The sequence below is a fragment of the Pelmatolapia mariae genome, linkage group LG5 (assembly GCF_036321145.2).
Source record: "Pelmatolapia mariae isolate MD_Pm_ZW linkage group LG5, Pm_UMD_F_2, whole genome shotgun sequence".
In the NCBI taxonomy this organism is placed as follows: Eukaryota; Metazoa; Chordata; class Actinopteri; order Cichliformes; family Cichlidae; genus Pelmatolapia; species Pelmatolapia mariae.
In genome coordinates, this window is record NC_086231.1 from 16,375,259 (window position 1) to 16,393,799 (window position 18,541).

At 39.0% G+C, this 18,541-nt stretch overlaps 2 protein-coding genes across 4 annotated transcripts; one reads left to right on the forward strand and one right to left on the reverse strand.

Annotated features, from left to right (window-relative positions):
- Positions 1 to 1,903: 1,903 nt before the first annotated feature.
- si:ch211-161c3.5 (uncharacterized protein C3orf18) lies at positions 1,904 to 5,815 on the forward strand. Of its 2 annotated transcripts, XM_063473886.2 has the most exons (6): positions 1,904 to 2,264; positions 3,259 to 3,681; positions 3,786 to 3,811; positions 4,133 to 4,262; positions 4,437 to 4,472; positions 5,240 to 5,313. In XM_063473886.2, the coding sequence occupies exons 2-5, from the start codon at positions 3,415 to 3,417 to the stop codon at positions 4,440 to 4,442; spliced, it is 429 nt and encodes a 142-aa protein (XP_063329956.1). In that variant the 5' UTR covers positions 1,904 to 2,264; positions 3,259 to 3,414; the 3' UTR covers positions 4,443 to 4,472; positions 5,240 to 5,313. The 2 variants fall into 2 exon arrangements, with proteins under 2 accessions (XP_063329956.1, XP_063329955.1); XM_063473885.1 differs by lacking the exon at positions 4,437 to 4,472 and having other exon boundaries at positions 5,240 to 5,815.
- Positions 5,816 to 5,925: 110 nt separating this feature from the next.
- On the reverse strand, positions 5,926 to 16,736 carry si:ch211-161c3.6 (high mobility group AT-hook 2b). Of its 2 annotated transcripts, none has more exons than XM_063473888.1 (6): positions 16,651 to 16,736; positions 14,612 to 14,781; positions 14,427 to 14,510; positions 12,957 to 13,007; positions 12,772 to 12,810; positions 5,926 to 10,360 (listed from the first exon to the last, which is right to left on the reverse strand). In XM_063473888.1, exons 2-6 carry the CDS (start codon positions 14,714 to 14,716, stop codon positions 10,292 to 10,294), a joined length of 348 nt encoding a protein of 115 aa, XP_063329958.1. In that variant the 5' UTR covers positions 14,717 to 14,781; positions 16,651 to 16,736; the 3' UTR covers positions 5,926 to 10,291. The 2 variants fall into 2 exon arrangements, with proteins under 2 accessions (XP_063329958.1, XP_063329957.1); XM_063473887.1 differs by having other exon boundaries at positions 14,612 to 14,812; positions 16,651 to 16,710.
- Between the last annotated feature and the right edge of the window lie 1,805 nt (positions 16,737 to 18,541).

Below are 18,541 nucleotides of genomic sequence, written 5' to 3' on the forward strand. Positions count from 1 at the left end.
CATCATACTTCTCCACTCTTGTTACACAGCACAAAAGTTCCCTAATTCAAATCAAGCTATAACATATTCAGCGAAACACACAGTAAGCATGGATATGCTAATCAGACTGTTTTCTACACAGGAGAGTTAGGGCCACATTAAGAATAAAAATATTATTGTTCATTTTGAGCATAAAAGACTGTGAGGAAAAAAGTCAAAATGTGGAGATTAAAGTTGTCGTTTCAAGTCAAACAACTGCCACGGCTGCTATACGCTCTACAAAATGCCCTGTGTAGACGAGCTAGTGAAATCATACTTCAGGATCAGTTTTAGTAAAAAAATAAATTATTTCTCTTTTAGCACATAAACACAGTGTAGTGAGAAGTATAACACCATTGACGAGATGGTGCAGAAAGCTGCTTCTGGTCAGAAGGAAAAAAAACACAAATTTGAATGAGTTGGCCAGGTTTGCAAAATAAAATGACTGGAAATGGACAGATGCAAGGATGTCGATGGTCACACTCTCATCCAGTTGTGTTGCATCACAAGACACAATAAGACAGCTCATCAAGTTGTTTCACTAACTCATCATACACAAGGTATTTTGTAGAGGGTATATCAGCCATGGCAGTTGATTGACTTGAAAAAAACAACTTTAACCTCCACATTTCATCTTCTTTCTCAAATTGGGCAATAATTTATAATTTTCTTAACGTGGCCCTAATACGCCATCAAAGTTTCACTTAGTGTTAATTGGAATTTGTCTTTAACATTTTCAGGGTTTTTTTCATGTTTAATATCGATGGAGGCAGATAGAGATGGAGACAACTGATTATGATTATATTTTATTATCTTGATGTTTGTGATTAATTTTATTTTGTTCAAATCAATCAGAAAATGTTCAGTGTATCAAGTCATTATTGCTTTTACACATTTTATCTAAATCTACAAATGAAGGGTGGCTGCCGGGTCTATTAGACATTGAGTTAGGAGCTCAGCAATTCATGAAGGGTTCGAAACTCCTAACAGTCCACAATTAAAAGGATCCAGCTTATTTAGTTTTGGGATCTGACTAGGGTCCCTCTTGGGTGCTTCCTCGGTGAGGTATTTTAGGCATATCCAACTAAGAGGAGATCCCGAGACAGATCTGGATCCTGCTGAAGAGATTAAGTCTCTCAGATGGCTTGCCTTGGGTCTTGCCTTAGAGGAGCTGGAGAAGGTGACTGGGAATAGAGGTCTTGGCATAAAAGCTTAGACAACGCAGATAGGCAGAAATTACTAATCAACCTAATTGTATTATTAAACCAGTGACTGTAATTGACTACAGAAAGTGTTTTAAATATTGTTGTCTATTTAAAAAAATCTCCAAACAACTTTTGTAAGATATGTTATGCAGGGTAGTAATGTATAAGAATTGTACTACTATACCCACAGTGTCACATACCAAAAAGGTTGAAACAAATAATAATGATTTTGTTTTTATTTTTTCAGAATTTGTGGCAATGATGACTGGGAACTTGTTCAAAATGACTTGAAGAATCTACAGATTTGCTTAAAACCGACAAAAAAAAATAAAAATAAAATGTGTTCAGTCACTTATCTGTGTGGTGAGTTTTGTGCAACTGTACAAATCCTTACCAGTGAAACAAAATTTTAATGCTGAATTCTTTGCTGGTTTCTTCTTCTGTTCATGTGTTCCTGGGGGAATTCGGGTCATTGAGGTTTGGACAGAAGACATCACAGGGTTAATTTCCTCAGACTTGCCACCCGGATGCAGTCATTCACACGGGTCTGACAGCATCTGGTGTGCAGTCCCATTAAATCCCATTCTCATCCTTGCAAAGCCAAACAGACAGCTGAGGGAGCCAACCACATTTATCATCTTGAAGCCATTAGACCAATTGCAGGGTGAAGGGGGAGGGAGCTTGCCGCACTGATCTCTGTTTGCAGCATCCCCAGAGCAACCTCTGCTGTGTGAAATACAAGAAAGGGCAAGACGACGGGAGTAGATCCTAGGAGGCAATCGAAGAACTGGAAAGGAAGATCTCGGGGGTTACCAGGGTAGGGTTTCTTTGACGTGTGGAAACCATCTTCAGAGAAAATGGCTGTTTTGTCAATGTAAACAGCCTGTGCAATACCTGCATTGCTAAAGGGGGAAGCAGAAGAGGAGGAGGAGGAGGGGCAAATACTGGAGCAAATGTTGCCTCTTACAGTGAAAATTCTCTGTCTTTAGCTGCCCCTAGTCTGCCGCAGGTCACCTCTGAGCATGCATGTTGTATGTTAAGGTACGTATGGATCTCTAATCTGAGAGGACACATGAGTAAGACCTGGTCCTGGTGGCAGGATTAATAGCTCAGCTGTTAGTGCAGGACATCTGAGATCCACTACACGTTAACTAAAAATAACACGCATCCGTATCACATGGTAATACAATCATACAATCATCCTCACAAAGACCATGTAAAATGTTGCATGCTCCGTCTTTGTGGAGTGCAGGAATTGCTAACTGGACAAGAGCAATGACTGAATCCAGTCTTTGCTTTTCATTGGTTGGCTTCAGTTGCACATGTTCCTCATTAAGAGCACAAGCAGACAGGATGAGGAGGGAGGAATGGATCATATGTCTATGCCTTTCTGTGTCACCACATAACAAAATGGAAAGCATGTTCGTCTTTTAGCACTCCTCATATAATGTAAATCTTCAGGAAAAACTGCTTTGCACTCTCATGGGATGTGCATAGTACGTGTGTGGAAGGCACATGTACCAAGTCTTGGATGCAGAGGATATTTATGGAACCTGTGTGAGTGTGTGTGTGTGTGTGTGTGTGTGTGTGTGTGTGGGTGGATGTAAGTTGATTTTGACGTTAGAATACGCTGCCAACACATTTCCTCACAGTGCGTATTGAAGTTTGAACGCTTACCATTCCTCTGAAATTCATGAAGCTTTTTTTTTCTGCATACCGATTTCCTTCTGTGCGTTTATGACCCACATCCTGCCCAAAACACCTACCACAACCCACTGGCACAATCACCACGGTTTGAGTAAATATGAGGGTGAGGGTTCCAAAAGTGAAATGTTTAATTCTTTGCTTTTTTTTTTTTTTTAAAGATTTATTTAAATCACAAATGCACAAAAGCAATTAGAAAATAGGATGTAAGCATTTTCATATATATGGTTATAGTTCATTCAATTCATTTTATCACATGAAACCTTCTACAGATTCATTGTAGCAAAATAGTTATCAGCTTCTCCTTCATGTGTTAGGTTTTATTTTACAGATCTTATGGCCAAAGCACCGTCAATGCCTCAGGAGACGTCGGACCAGCACGAAGACACTTTTGCTGATCATGACACACACTAGAGGCTGAGCAGTATAACAGCATCTACACAAATAGTGAAGATCCACACTCCGGTTGAAACAGCTACACTCGACCATGGCTGCAAATGGAACTAGGACAACTACAAGTTTTTTCTCAACAACTGCCACAACCCCCACAACCTCCACAATCCCTTTCCTCTCGACAAGTCCTGGAAGCAGAGACAATATCACCTCAAGAACGTTAATGACTGTGACTATAACGACAAATGAGACCAATTTGAATGCAACCGCGTTGCCAGAAGTCGTGATTGAGAGCTCAGGCATGGGAATGTTGCTCGTACCCTTTGGCATCATCACAGTCATTGGCTTAGCAGTGGCAATAGTAAGGAATCATTTAAACATGGTCTCTTCAAAACCATTTCACACAGTATAAAACATAAAAGTTATTTAACTTTCTCCGTCATATCTTTTGCTTCTCCATTCCAGATGCTGTATATCAGGAAACGGAAGCGGTAAGTTGCCACAACCAAGCAAGGCTGGATTACCATCTGTTTTGAGTCTTCACAAAACGAAAATAATCAAAGTTCACTGTGCCAGAATTTGCACCACTAACTCAACTAAAACATATCTTTATTAGGTATTTCATGGGTTTAAGCTTGCATTGAGACCTAGTGCATAATCATTCCTGAAAAAAGCAAATCATTTGCTCAAATTAGTACCACTAGGATCACACAGAGGGCACCAAGTTTGGCTCAGTATGTGTTCAACATGATTATTATGTTAATTTCAAAGCCTTTTCCCCTCTTACTCATCTTTAACCTGTCATCACACAGGTTGGAGAAATTAAGACACCAGCTCATGCCCATGTACAACTTCGATCCAGCTGAAGAACAAGATGACCTGCTGGAACAGGAACTACTGGATCATGGTCGGGAAGGCAGCATCACAGGGCCCAACGCCAAGGTAGGACTGACAGTTTTTCCAAGTAGCAGTTTTTCTTTTTTACTGTTTGTGTTTATTTTTATGTATAATCTGAAGATTTCAGTGCAGATTTTTTGTATGCTTTTCTTATGAGGTTGCTTTCCTGTTAAGTGTTTTCGCTGTCATAATTCTTTATTTTCTTTAATTCCTTTTAAGTTTTGACAATGGCATAGTTGTAAAAGGCAAAAAATGGTAAAGTATGGCCTGTATGTCGTTTCAACCATTTCTCTAAAACCCCCTTTTCTCACTACCCTTATTCTTTCATGCTGTCTTTTTATCTGTATCGCAAATAAAACTACAACCTCAAATTCATTGACCTAATCTGCATTAGAGTATATACATGAAGGACAAACAGCGCTACATCATACTGCCCTTTCCTTTGAACCTAAATTCATATTACCTTTCACATCCTTTCCTTCACACTCTTTCAACTAAATACTTACACATAAACTTCCCCAGGGGCCACATGAAGCAAACACATTTTCAGAGTTTTCAGATGTCGACTAAATCTATCCCACTGTGTCCTTGTTGATGTTGTGCATTAAATGCATTTGAAAGCCTAAAAATGGCTTTCAAACCTTAATATTTTTATCAAAACTTTATTTTGGCTGCGTAAAACAACCAGGACAACGGCATCAATCAGTTTTATAATGCATGCTGGTATTTTCATAATTCCGGATTTTATGATTTACATCATCTGTGGTCTGTGGCCTCTGGTACAAATTTTCTAGTTTCAGTAATGAATCACAGTCTAAACCTAAAATGCTATGTCTGTGTAGGTGCTCTTATTGTTTTAAAAGTAGCAAAACATTACTGGGAAAAGAATAATTTAGTTATTGTTATAGTTTCCTTCTGTCCTTCTTTCTTTTATTACTAATGACAATATAAAGCTTGTGTCATCACATGATCTTAATGTAACGGTTTTCGCTTTCCTGCTTCCTGCTACCGCTTTCCTGCAGACTCTTACAAGCTCCCAAGGGACAACACAAAGGCCCAGTCGTCTTGTCTTCACAGATGTAGCCAAAGCTCTCAACGCTTAACAGCTCTCTTCCATTGGATAAAATCAGTTTGCGAGGTTTGCTGGCCTCTATAAAGGGAAACCAGACTGTGTGGCGGAGCAACTGGAGCTCTGATGAAGGTTATCGTCACCGTGCGTGGAACGGCAGCGGTTGCATGTATGATAGGGAAGGGCAACGGGAAGCATCACGTATGATCTTGCACTGTTATCATATGGCGCACAAAAGTGAGATGCACTTTTTTTAAGGAAAAAAAAAATCATGTCATGTCATTGCTGTTAAAATATTTGGTAGCTTGTCAGGGAAGTTCTTCTGAGCTTCAGTATCTACTTCTATGTTTCATAAAAGAGAAGTGTATATCTGTGTTCTAGTGATTTTTTGGTCCTACATTCCTGACAAGATTCAAAGCTGGATGTGTTTCCATCCTTAAGTAAAGTGTTTCTCCCCAGTCGGTTTATTCTTTTGTGAGCGTTTAAGGATTGTTTCTCTGCGTGTGTACATTAAAGTTATTTAAACCGATTTCTAACGAAATGTTCTTGTTGTACAAATTTAGAACAAAGGAGTTGATAGGTGATATTTTATTAATAAGTGATGCGCAGACGTAGAGTAACACAAATCACAAGGTAAAGAATCAAAACAAAATATATATCACAGGTTTGTGAGTTCTATTAAGGAAGTGGATGAGGACACATCAACACATAACATAACTACAAAATGGTGTTAAGAGTAAGGCATAAAAAGATGATTTCTCAAGTTACACTTCAACCTTTTCAAGAGTTGAAAATGGATCAAGTACTGTATGTAACTATATAACTATCAGTAAAATCACAAAACATTGTCCCCATTTAGAGAGTAAATATCTAGACAGCTCTTGTAAAATAACACACATTGACTCAGCTGTAGTTAAATTAAAAGGCACCCTTTAAGGCTGACTTCCATTCACTTATGGTCATATGAATGTAGTGAGATGAGTGATGTGGACTACGACAGTACTAGTTTGACAGTTACTTCAAAATTTCATGATCCACATGACCTGCAGGTCTAATGGGAACTATTAGACATATTTAACCAAGAGTTTCCCCCAGAGATGACCCAGGCGTGTTTGTTTTCAGAGGTAGTCCAGGGAGCATAGTCAAAAAAAAAAAAAAAACAACCCAAAAAGCAAAAAACTAAATTAAAGTCAATGCAGATGAACACTGAATCAATATCTAATCCGGCTGCAATTTTGTCAACAATGCTGAAATACATGAAATGACTGAAATACAAAATATCAGTGATAATATAAGTACATTTTACGTGGAAGAAACATATATACAGTAAATAATGGTGATATTCAAGTAATGTGCAGTAATTAGCAACTTGTAAGTGATATCTAATTTGGATAAATGTTCACAAAACGACTTCTCAAAAACATTTTTTAAACTACATGGAGGCAGGAAATTTCTTAACCTCTGATGTTTTAGACATAAAGGATTCAGTCATTTGTATGAGAAACATCTCCATGAGAGAAAAAGACATCCTGAGCTCTCCAGATTATTCTATATATGTGGCTACTTATGTTGATTCATGATAGAAACCAGATTTACTATCTACGAACATATATAATATATAATATATATATATTATATATATATAAAATACCTTTAATGTTCAATTACATTTTTTTGTAAATTTCATTTCCCTGCATTACTGTCTGGTGCCAGAGACAGAGTGCTGTGCAAAAGTCATGAGCCACTCATTTCTTTAAATTTTGCTAGGAAATTGGGAAATAGGTGCAGCAACTTATTGAAACATTCAGACACATGGAAATACAGTTTCTAAGGAAAAAAACTCAATATTTGGTATGACCACCTTTATTCTTTAACACAGCCTGAACTCTCTTAGGCAACCTTTTTGTAATTTCTTCAGGAATTAGTCTTCAGGAATAGTTCTCCAGGCTTCTTGAAGGACATTCAAAGCTCTTCTTTTGTTCTGTTCTCTTTCAAGAAGCCCACGCTGCTTCAATAACGTTGAGGTCTGGGGTCTGAGGAGGCCAATCCATGACTGATAGTGTTCCTTTCTGTGATTTGTACCCAAAATTTCTAATTCGTATTCATCGATCCATAAGCCCCATTGCCACCGATTTTTGGTCCAGTTTTTGTGTAATTCGGCATACCTCATCCTTTTCTCCTCATTTCTGCCTTAAGAAGGGCAGAAAACCATTTCTGATGAGGCTTGAACAGTAGATAAATCAGCTGAAGGGTCAGGTATACCCTTCAGGTCCTGTATCAGGGCTTTGCTGGATTTTCTTTCTAGTAGTTCTTTAGGAGTCACCTTGTTGGAGCAAAACTACCATTTGCCTGAAAAACTGTTATATTTTGTAGATTCAACTAAAGAAGTCTTTCTTTTTAAGTGCCCAAAGATACTTACAAAGAACTTATAATTGGTTCTTTGCCAAGTTGTCTGTTATGTGTAGACACAGCACTGTTCATCCCTTGAGTTAGGTGCCTTTTTTTATGCGTGAATGATTCCTAGCACAGCGTTTAGTGGTTTAACAAACAAAAACATTTCTACATAAATGGTCAGCTACAAAGACTGGACTGAAAGTGAGTGAGAAAGTAGCCAATATCCAAAGAAAACCTTTGAAAGACCTTCAGAAAACCTGGAGAACTATTGCTCAAGACCACCTAAAAAGATTACAAGAAAGTCTGGCTCCTTGTATGCAAAATATAGAAATGATGGTGGCTTTTGCACAGTACTGTATTCATGGTGAAAAATACTACATTCACTTTTTCTGGTGGCATGCAGCTAGTTCTGAATCAATGTTTCTATTTGAAAATCTCCCATTTCGTTGTTTTTTTTTTAAGATTTCCGAATGCAATGGAGATGAACTGAGTTGAGTTTTATTTATAGAGTTCTTACAGACTGGGAGTTACCACAGTATGTTAGTGTGGACAAGTCTTAAACCACTCAACATTTTCAACATTTTCTTAAGTAGAAAGTAGCTTCAACAGAAAATGTTCATTAAGCACCACAAAATAAATCCCATGCACTTTGTTGCATTGAGGTGTACATACTGAGGTGTAGCTGCATGCTTTTAGAGGTAAGTGAAACGATCCTTTAAAGGAAGACTGTAAAATTTGCAACAAGATACGACGCACTTCCTCTCTATGAAACTAAAAGTTAAACTTGTTTAATTGATAGACCATAAAACGCACTCCCAATACCTTCAGTACAACGAGGTGTTTTGTTGCTATAGCCTTAGTCGGTCTGGTATGGCCGGTGCCTGAAGTTAGCCATAACGCTTATGTATTTCAGCACTTTGTGGTTATTTGCTGCCATGTATTAAGAGTGTCACACATACAATTTACAGTGTAAGAATCAGAAAATACATGATAGAATAAAAATGAGAAAAGAATAGCAATCCCCACCCCACCCTAAAAAAACCAAAAACAAGTATTTCATGAGGAACTGCACCCTAAAAAGCAAGTATTTCATCAGGTTGTTGTAAACTATTGGCTGCATTTTATTTCCCATGAGAGCAAACAAAATCTCACTTCAGTTTATATCAAATACAGTTAAAAAAAATTATACTGATGCTTTTATTTGTACTCCTCGACTGGAGTGTAACATCTGCTTCCACGTGTTGGCCTGCAGCCCTGAAAACCTCGTGTAATCGTACTGTATATCTGCACAAAAACCTGTGTGTGTTTGTGTGTGTGTGTGTGTACAGTAATTGTGTATATCACTGTTGAGGGAGCGAAGGATTACTTTGCAGGAGATCTTTTTGTGTTACTGAGGTAGAATGAGAGATTAAGAAGCTGAAGGTAACTGAGGTTTAAATGAGGTCTTTGTGTCAAGGCATACTGGTAATGTCAAATACAGATCAGAAATGCACAACAAACACAGCACCATAATTATTTCTGAGTAGACAACATGTTCCTGAATAGTTTTGTACCTGAGGTTTCAATATGGTGTAAAAGTACTGTTAATAGTGAAATCCTGAGTGTGGCAAAAAAAAAAAAAAAAAATGACACGTCAACATCCTTGTTGACTAAATGATGTGTGAAGGGTTTCTCTTTTCTAAATGAAATATTCAAACAACTTCTCTCAAATCAGCTGCTGGATTGAAGAAAAACAAAACCCTGAATGTCACTTTTTTGGATCCAATTAAATCTTCTTTTGTTTTTGTTTTTTTGTAAGGAGCCCCTGCCCCGCCCCTCAAATAATTTGATATTTCATTTTCAGTTTAAACCTTTCACACAACTTTCATCATAATGACTTCAGCGCACCATGTCTATATTGTAACGATGTTTCATACGAGGGTTTGTGATATTTGATTTAGAAACATGTTTCAATAAAAACAATTCAGTTTGGTTCCTTTGTTTTTCTTAACCAGTCTCATTTCAGCCTGCAGCCCAGTCCCCTCTCCATGCAACCGGCGCACACACGCACTCACACTCGCTCACACGCAACCATGCACACTAAGGGGCTCAGGAAAGCTGGCATACTTGTAGGAATAGTTCAATTTTTATGGGAAATGCACCCTTTTTGTTTTTCCTTTATTGCTTAAAGTCACATGAGAAGCAGGCACGTCTAAAACGACCACAAAAACTGCTTTTACATTTTTAGATTTCAGAAATGAGACACAATATTTGTGTGCGAGCTTTAGAGATGCTGCAGGTATGAACGGCATATTTATATGTGAAAATTGTATGTCTCAGTAAAAGAGAATAAGTGCATTTCCCAAAAAAGTGGAACTATTCCTATTCAATAAACCTTATTGAAAGATCAAATACTCCAATGTTAAAACACAGTTTGCTCACCAAAAATCCAAAACTCTTAAAAATCGATAACAAATCCAAGGTATCACATCAGGAGAAGAAATTACTGACTGCAATTACTTTTGAGTGTGTGTGTGTCTGTGTGTTCCTGAATCCCCATCACAGATAGGAGTCAGATTTTACCCCTGTTTATCTGAGGCCAAACCTTGAGGTAGGTAGAGAGGTGCCCTATCTACTCCCCTTCCTCCTGTGCTGCCGCCTGAGATGACGAGGGACCCTCCTCAGCCTCTTCTGAAGCGCCCTGGAACAGCAGGACACCCAAAAAAAAAACAAAAAAAACCCAAAACACTTTTTCACTTTGTTGTTATCTCTTTTGGTCTACTGACTCATGATGCTCAAGCACATGAATCAATACTAGAAAACGCACGAGAATACAAGAATGACTGTTAAAATCTCATGGAGCGATTGCGTGCGAGGAAGCAGGTTCCAGCTGTCAGACCCAGAAATGTGAGGAAGATGACGGTTACATCAGGAAACCAAAAAGACAGGGGAAGAGAACAGTTAGAGCAGGTTTCCCCTCACTATATTGACTCATTCTTCCCCTTCATGTGTGTGCGTCTGAGAAATGGAGTCTGTCTCAACGGTTTCAGTTCTTAAAGCATCTCAACCCCTTTGACAAACTGCTTAGTGGAGAGGATGCGATAAGACACACGAGGGGCATCAAGAGAACTGCCCCGCTTCGGTGAGAACTGTTGTGCAACTTCATTTGAAATTCAAAAAAAAAAAAAAGAAGAAGAAGAAGAAGAAGAAGAAGAAAAAAAATGGCTAAACGAACCAAAGTTACAGAGAAGCACTTGGTGTCACAAGACGATGTTTCTGGCGGTTTATCTGGGGAATTTAGCAACGGCATCTGTGAATTTTCAAGAATTTGGCATATCCTCATGAAGTCAGTGTACATGAAGCACAAGAAGCATGTTCATTCACGGCTTTGCTATCAAATGTGCTAAGGTAATGAGTTTTTAAGTGGTTTTATAGTTGCATTATAGTAAAAATGTGCCAAGGCCTGAGAAGGTTATAACATACACAAATCCTAGGAGTACTGAACTGAAACACAGTATTGCGCAAAGTGAAATCCATATATTTAAAAAGAGCAGATACGCAACGTGCAGGGGAGTAAAAAGGATTAATTAAAGACAATGTGCTTCAGTACACCAGAAACAAGGCAGTTTCGCTTCTTGAAAGTCTTTCCCTTTGACAGTTGTTAGATTTTGGGGCACTTTTCAGAAGATGGAATTATTTGGGATGTTCTTCCATTAACAGATACAGAAAAATATAAGGAAAGGCTTTATTTTGACACTAAGAGGCATTTCTGTTCTGTCACTGGTGTCACTTGCTACTTTACCAGTACTGCAATACAGATCAACAGTACTGCAAATTTATCAGGCAGTTAACTGGACACTTTTCAGAATATGAACCATGAGCGTTATGGTGACACTTAATGCATTAAGTGTAGCCCACAAAGTGGCAGCTGAGTGTATACATATAGCATAAAGGACTTTACTGTTAACATGACAAAGCCAGAGGATGGGATTCTGTGCCACGACCGGTTTAAAGTCAACAGACTGCACATCACTAAGCCTAATTTTATATAACCTGCGGATCTTAGTAGATTAGCGGCTGTGTTTCCATCATGTCTCCCTCTCTATCTCACTTTTATTGCTATCAGTAAATCCTACCAGGACTAAAAGCAGCTTAAAAAACAGTATCTGCAGCTTCATGGAGAACATGTCAACACCATGTCATTTTAGGGACTTCAGTTTGTAAGTTACTGAGTATACTATATTAAATATCTTAAAGGGGGCAAATAACATTTAGTAGAAAATATTTATGTGTTATATAAATATCCATCACTAGTTGGTGCAACTTTCTAGAAACCTTTACCTACTAGTTTCAAGCAGATTCAATATTTTAAAACTTAATGTCAGACATTTTTTTTGTATTTTGCTCTTTGTTTTAGGTATTTATCAATACCTGTGAGTAGAGTGGTTATGAAAATGTACAGTGCATACACTACTTGTGCAACTGTTAATGTTTTTGTTTTGTTGTTTTTTTACTCACCCTGTAGAGTTTGCAGGGCAGATTATAGCGTGTTGTTTTAGTTGCAGCTTCACTAAAGAGTACAAGGGACTTTTGAATGTAGTTTTTCTTTGATGATGAACTTTTGATATTAATAAATAAGATAAGCTATGCAAATCAGCACTGCAGGTCTCACAACATAAATGTAACTGACATTAGTCAAAAGGTAAATGTATGACACAAAATGAGATTTCTGCCCAACTGAAGCAGGGCTCACATTCCACCACAGTCACAAACTCTGAAAGTGACTTATAATAATACAGATTACACTGCAAGAGACTTCAATGATTTGATGATTGTAAATGTTTTAAGGATTCCGCCGCAAAACCACTGCTAAGTTTGTTAAGCCATAAATTTGATATAGTGGGGAACGCGGCTGTGAATGTTAAGTGGTTTACTTTATTCTGTGAAGTTGTCTCAAGCGTATCTTAAACACAGGCCCTAATTCCATTATTCAAACCACGGCCCTTTCACAACAACAACAGCGTTTCAGTTGTGGGAACATGCGTCTCAAAGTGCTACATCAAAACAAAACCGGACCACCCTACTGCCCTTTAAAGATTTCGTTTTCCTCACCTGCTGTTCTTCAGTTACTTCTAGCACTACTTTCTGGGGCTGTGAAAAGAGAGGCAGCAGAATTAATTAAACATGAAGAAAAACGGGCCCTCAAGGACTGCTCAGCTCCAGCATACACAGACACCTTGGAGGCTTTGGACATACATTTACAATTAATTCCATGAATGTCAGTGATTGCTTCATACCCATTTCCTTGGTCGCCCACGTGGTCGCTTCTCTCCAATGGGCTCTACTTTCTGCAGAGGAAGAGAAAAACGGTTGAAAACACAAATCCTGCGATTTTCTTTAGAGTATTGTAGTTTTTCAATCTTCAATCCAGCAGCCATATTTATTTGCTAGATACAGTTTCCTGTAGGTCAAGGGGGGAACACCCCTCTCAGGAGTGGCGCCATTTCCTTAATTGAAGAAACATTTTGTTGAATACTTTGATGGGGCTGTACAACTCCTGTTGGTAAAGTCAACAGTTGAAACAAAACTTCAGAATTTAGTGCAAAAAAAATGCAAGGGGTAGGAGATGTATGCATGTACAGTGCCTGCACAGATGAACAATATGCCAAATTAAAGTTTTCACAGGCATCAGCATGTGCAAAGTTTACTTGGCCTATCACAACCAAGTAAAATGATTTTAAACAATTAAAGAGGAACGTTTAAATTAATATTCGTAGAGTTCTTTTCTTTAAAATCCGTCTCTTGTGAGAAATGTTCAGGTTGAAAACACAAAGGATGGATTTGTGTGATTTGCCATGTCTAATTGCAGGCTTATACATGAAATGCCTCTCTCTGCCATGTTGTAACAAGTTTAACAAGCTCAGTTGCCTGACAATAACACTTCCCCCTCAGAGCTAGTGATGAAGAATAAAAAAAAAAGAATCTTGTGAGTCTGATGTCTCCTGACAAAACAGAAAAATTTCAAATTATATTTTTAGGCATATTTTTGTATGATTAGCCAAATAGTTGATCCACTACAAGCTGTGGATCTATGATGATGATGTCACACCATCTACAGCAAGTTTTCTTTATTTTATTTTTAAACTACAGTGACACCCAATTTTTTATATGCACACAAATTTATGTCTAATTTTACAAGCAGCAAAACGATGACTATTGGTTGGTTTATATGTGAAAAGACTAATCAAAACATTCACGAGTCTATTGCCAGAAAATTGCTGATCTTTACAGTAAAATAAGTCTTTAAAGCTCAAAAGAAATTGTTGTCCAAGTCCACCCACTCTGATACTTCCCACCACTTATGTAATGTAATCGTTGTTCCTGACATGACAATGTTTTATTTGTCAGAATAATAACGCATGAGGCATAAAAACTGCAGTGATTTAACTTGAGCTTGTCTTTCTTTCTGTCTTTGTTTTGCAACCTCATATTTGCCCTTGTGATGGCTTCTTTGTAGCCACAAAAGTATAATTGAATTAAATTGTATTACACACACAAAAAAACCTCACTAACACAGGTACATTGCAAAGTTAAGCCCACTAAGATTGCAAAGTCTGAATTATTTTTTAAAAAGTGCAGACACTGCCACTAAACCCTAAGCATCTGCATCTATTTCAGCTTTCTTATTATGCCAATTTCAATTATGTAATGTTTGGTTATTTGAAACGAATTAACTGTGATAAAATTATACTCTGATCAGTTTCAACCTTCAGTGCAGTTCTGGGGCCTTTGTTCTTGCTGCCTTTTGGTCGTCCTCTTGGCCGCTTTGGAGTTGGTGGTCCAACAGGCTCCTGTGGAGAAACATTAGATGTGGATCTAGTAGATGTAAACACGCCATCGGCTCAGTAAGGCAAAGCTCATCACATTCATCGCTTAATAAATGGAGTTCTACCTGCTGCTGTTTCCTTGGTCGACCTCTGCCCCTACGCTGAGGCTCAGGAGGTGACTGGGCAGTGCTTGGCTGAGGAGATGGCTCTTTGGTCCCACTGTTACTCATGCCTGCGTCTGTCCACCTGCTTCAAACTGTGTGGGCATCAAAGCCTGGAGCAGCGGCCTCGAGGGCTTAAAGAGGAGCAGAGTTGAGTATCAGGAGCTGGAGATGCGAGCAAAGGAACGTGGAAAAAATGACTAGTTTTGAATGCAGTGCAGCAATCGTCTCTGACAAATTTAGCATAATCAGCTCTATTATACCACTTCAAATAATTTTCTTTTTGCACAATTACCACAATGAGTTCCAATCAGTGCTTAATGACATCATTAACAGGATAATTCAGGATCACACAGGACTCTTTTCCAAGAGCAAGCGTGGGAACTGCTTATACATAAGCCTTGGCACCAGGTTCATCGGAACACAGACAGGGGTCTGGCAAATGCAAGGAAACATGAGAGTGGTGTGCAGAGACTAAAAGTAGCACAGATATTCACAACTCAATCTACCATCCAAAATCTGCATCTACTGTACTACACTCCCCACTTCCATCTGACCTCTGCTAGGCTTTGCATGTTGTACGTGTGGTGATGCGACATTTTTAAATGTAAAACTTGTGCAACTCAGACAATGATTTGCAAGAAATGAAAGACGCCACATGCAATAACTTAATAAAAAGAATTGAAATTTACAGTTTGGAGCCTGTAGTGCAAAACTGGGAAATAAAGCTACAGCTATTTGGATAATGTAATAGTCATTTAATTTCTTATAGTAATGTGTAAGGTTTAGGTGAATATATTTGGTTTGGTCACTTTGGACATTTTATAGGTCCAAGAAAAAGGTAGATTTACAAAGTAAATCTGTAATCTCTAAATAGGCCTTTACAGCTGATTAACTGTCTACTCAATAAAATGGCGAGAAATGGCCTTCACAGCTCCTGCAGCCCTTCAGGACGTCTTCGTGTCGTTTGGACTGCATGACCAACATTCAGGTGGCTATAACGTTTGCATTTCTGCATGAAAACTAAAAAAAAAAAAATCAATTGGTCAATTATTTTGTCGACTGACTTGTTTCAGCCCATCACGGGCCTGATTAATAGCACTGGTACTGTAAACATTGTATATTCCACTTTGATCACTGGTCGAACGATTTGTAAACGTGATGGATTTATTTCCATGGGTGGAACAAACAATAAATAACCACTTAAAGCTGACTTTTGGTAATGTCCCAAGGTGGTCGCTTACCACAACGGGCAGCTCTGCGAGGAATGTGCCAAACACTAATTGCCAACACAGCCTATCAAAAACGGCCGCACCGAAGCAGGAAGTCGGAGTAATTTGAGAAATACGTCCTCGCTTGAAACGATTTAAAGCCAAACGAGACGCACGACGTCGTTTCGTCGCTTTTAAAACTCGTTTCCAAACAACTCAACAGGCGACGTGCACTTCTCTTGCAGCAGCAGTCCGTCCGCTCAACTAGTCCGCGTTTGGCAGTCAAGTACGGGACTGAATGTACTTTTTGCATATGGGCGGCAATTGCAACCATAAAAACACATTCTTTTACAGCGTTTACCAAGGTGCGCGAGGCGCTCCTGAAGCGAACCCGTGAGCCCAAAGCGTCGACTTGAGTTGGGTAACTGGCACATGCAAACGCCAAAACAACAGTCGAGCAACAGGCCAGCAGTGTTTTAAAGCGTAAAGTCGACGCTGACCAAACAACATCCCCCTGCTTCCATCACTTGCGCAATCGATCTCTAATGTGTTTGGGTTTTTGGACCGATAACAGGTTCGCCAAAGTGGATGAACCGTGTGCTATAAAGAGTTGGAGGAAGAAGGAGGAAAAAAAAAACTTTGCCAAGGACAAAGGCAAGCAACACAGGTGCAAAACCTCTGCTTTCAAAAGCAGAACATACATTTAGGCTATAGGCTCCATGTTCTGGCTGAGCAATCCTGCCCATGCAGCCAGCGCCAAATAACAGAGGGAGCAGAGGCGGTTCGACTTACCTTAAGTTGGTTTGCAGTTTTACCTGGAAGTTCACACACACTCACTCCACTTTGTGCTCCTGCACAACTATGAAAATCTTAGTGTATCGACCGTCTCATTGGCTGGAATGAAAGGGTAATCTCTCTCTCTCTCTCGCTCCCTCGCTCTTTCTCTCTCTCTCTCCCTCCCTCCTCCTAATCGGAAATGTGTGTGATCCCCCCAGACGTCCAGTCACGAATACCCCAGATGCAGTATAGTGGGGGGTTGTAGCAGAGCTGTATGCATTGCATACTTTCTCTATTAAAGCATGTTTCAAGAAAGAACGAGGGTAGGAGGGTTGAAACAGCGGACCCCGCCCCTAAAAGCTCCCTGGACCACCCACTTAAGAGGGAGAAAGACGGGCATCAGACAGGAGGGTCTGGTTCCGGGGTTCCCAAAGTGGGGTTTGGGGGCTGGGAAGTTCCCCAAAGAAGGGAGGAAAAGGTTCAGTTTGTTTCAGCAGAACAGAGTGGTGAGAGCAGACTGTCTGCACTGTTTCAAGCAAAAAGTTTCACTCTCTGTCCCTCTGTTATCTCCCCACCTACAGTGCTAAGAGATGTTAACTGTGTCATAAAGGAATAAAACATCAAATAGAGTTTCAGAAGAACAAAGTTTGCTCAGCAGCACTATCATATACATTTTCTTTAGGGGAAAATGTAACCCCGGCTCAGCTCATTTAAAAAACTGTGCTACATGCAAAGAGCATTTGAAGTCATCAGCAGAAAAACTTATAGAGCACGCAAAAAGTTGCGATTAGATGCAATCTTTGGATTTTGTATTCAAGTACTTTTAACAAGTGTAGCCCAGTTTTTAAAAAAAATTATAGAACTGTTTATTTTCAAATAATAATAATGAAATAATAATAAGTCAACATGGAGCATTTTTAGATTAAAAGCTCCCTTTCTGTGTGGATTTCTGCTTTACATGCTGCCTGAGTGCAGCTGGAAAAAAAATCCTAAAAATAATATATTTTCAAGATGTAACTTTTTGAGTTTACACAAACTGATAAAATTGGATGGAAATGTTTGAACCACCGCAGTGAATACACATTCCAGGGGCAGCTGCTACTGCCACTGGACCGCTCATGGAGTCACGTCAGGTGAACACATTGGCGTGCGACCAAAATATAAAGCTTTAAGTTAAAAAAAGATGAAGCACGGAGATTAGTTTGGGTGATTTGCAGTGTCACTTTCATCATGTAATTAATAAATACTTAAACTGAACATCTTGTGAAACCAGATTAAAAAAAAGAATTCAACCAAATGTAGCCTATATGTCTCAGGTTATTACCATAAAATGCACAAAAGCAAAATAAAGAAGAAAACATCTGCATTTTTTTTTTTTCATGGCAGCATTTATTACAGATTTCAGTCGGGTTTCCCAGCAGCTTTTGTCAACAGTTACTAAGAACTGGTAGTCATATACAAATTTTCATTAGTCATCTACTATAAATATTACTAAATGAAAGTGAACAGGATGACTCTGAAATCACAACCGCCAGTCTGCTGTTTCCAAACACTCTATAGAACAGGAGCATAACTGGCCATCATCAGTTAGACAGGAACGCGGTCTAAGCTTTTCTCTTATCGGGTTCTATTTCTGCAAACAAATATAAACATAAATCTTGGGATTATCTGAGATGAAAAAAAGTTTTAAGTTTTACTGAGAAAGACAGAATGGGGGAGAAGGTAGAGGTAGGGGGAGGAGGTGGTATTGGTGGTGGTGGGGGGGTGGGAGGGGGGTCGCGAGAGAGAAATTATGCGTGTGTGTGTGTCAATGTATGAGAGAGTTCACTGGCCTTCCGCGGCGTGTGGTGTGTCTGAGATTCGGTTGGACTCTGATCTTGAGGTTTATTTAAGCTGAATTCCGTGG

Bases quoted from the DNA above. Each gene is read 5' to 3' on its own strand.
- si:ch211-161c3.5 (XM_063473885.1), top strand. From the start codon at position 3,415: ATGGCTGCAAATGGAACTAGGACAACTACAAGTTTTTTCTCAACAACT. The intron at 3,812-4,132 runs GTAAGTTGCCAC...GTCATCACACAG, and splicing joins TATATCAGGAAACGGAAGCG to GTTGGAGAAATTAAGACACC. The intron at 4,263-5,239 runs GTAGGACTGACA...GCTTTCCTGCAG, and splicing joins TCACAGGGCCCAACGCCAAG to ACTCTTACAAGCTCCCAAGG.
- si:ch211-161c3.6 (XM_063473888.1), bottom strand. From the start codon at position 14,716: ATGAGTAACAGTGGGACCAAAGAGCCATCTCCTCAGCCAAGCACTGCC. The intron at 13,008-14,426 runs GTTGAAACTGAT...CTTCCTCTGCAG, and splicing joins GCCCCAGAACTGCACTGAAG to AAAGTAGAGCCCATTGGAGA. The intron at 12,811-12,956 runs GTATGAAGCAAT...CTCTTTTCACAG, and splicing joins GTGGGCGACCAAGGAAATGG to CCCCAGAAAGTAGTGCTAGA.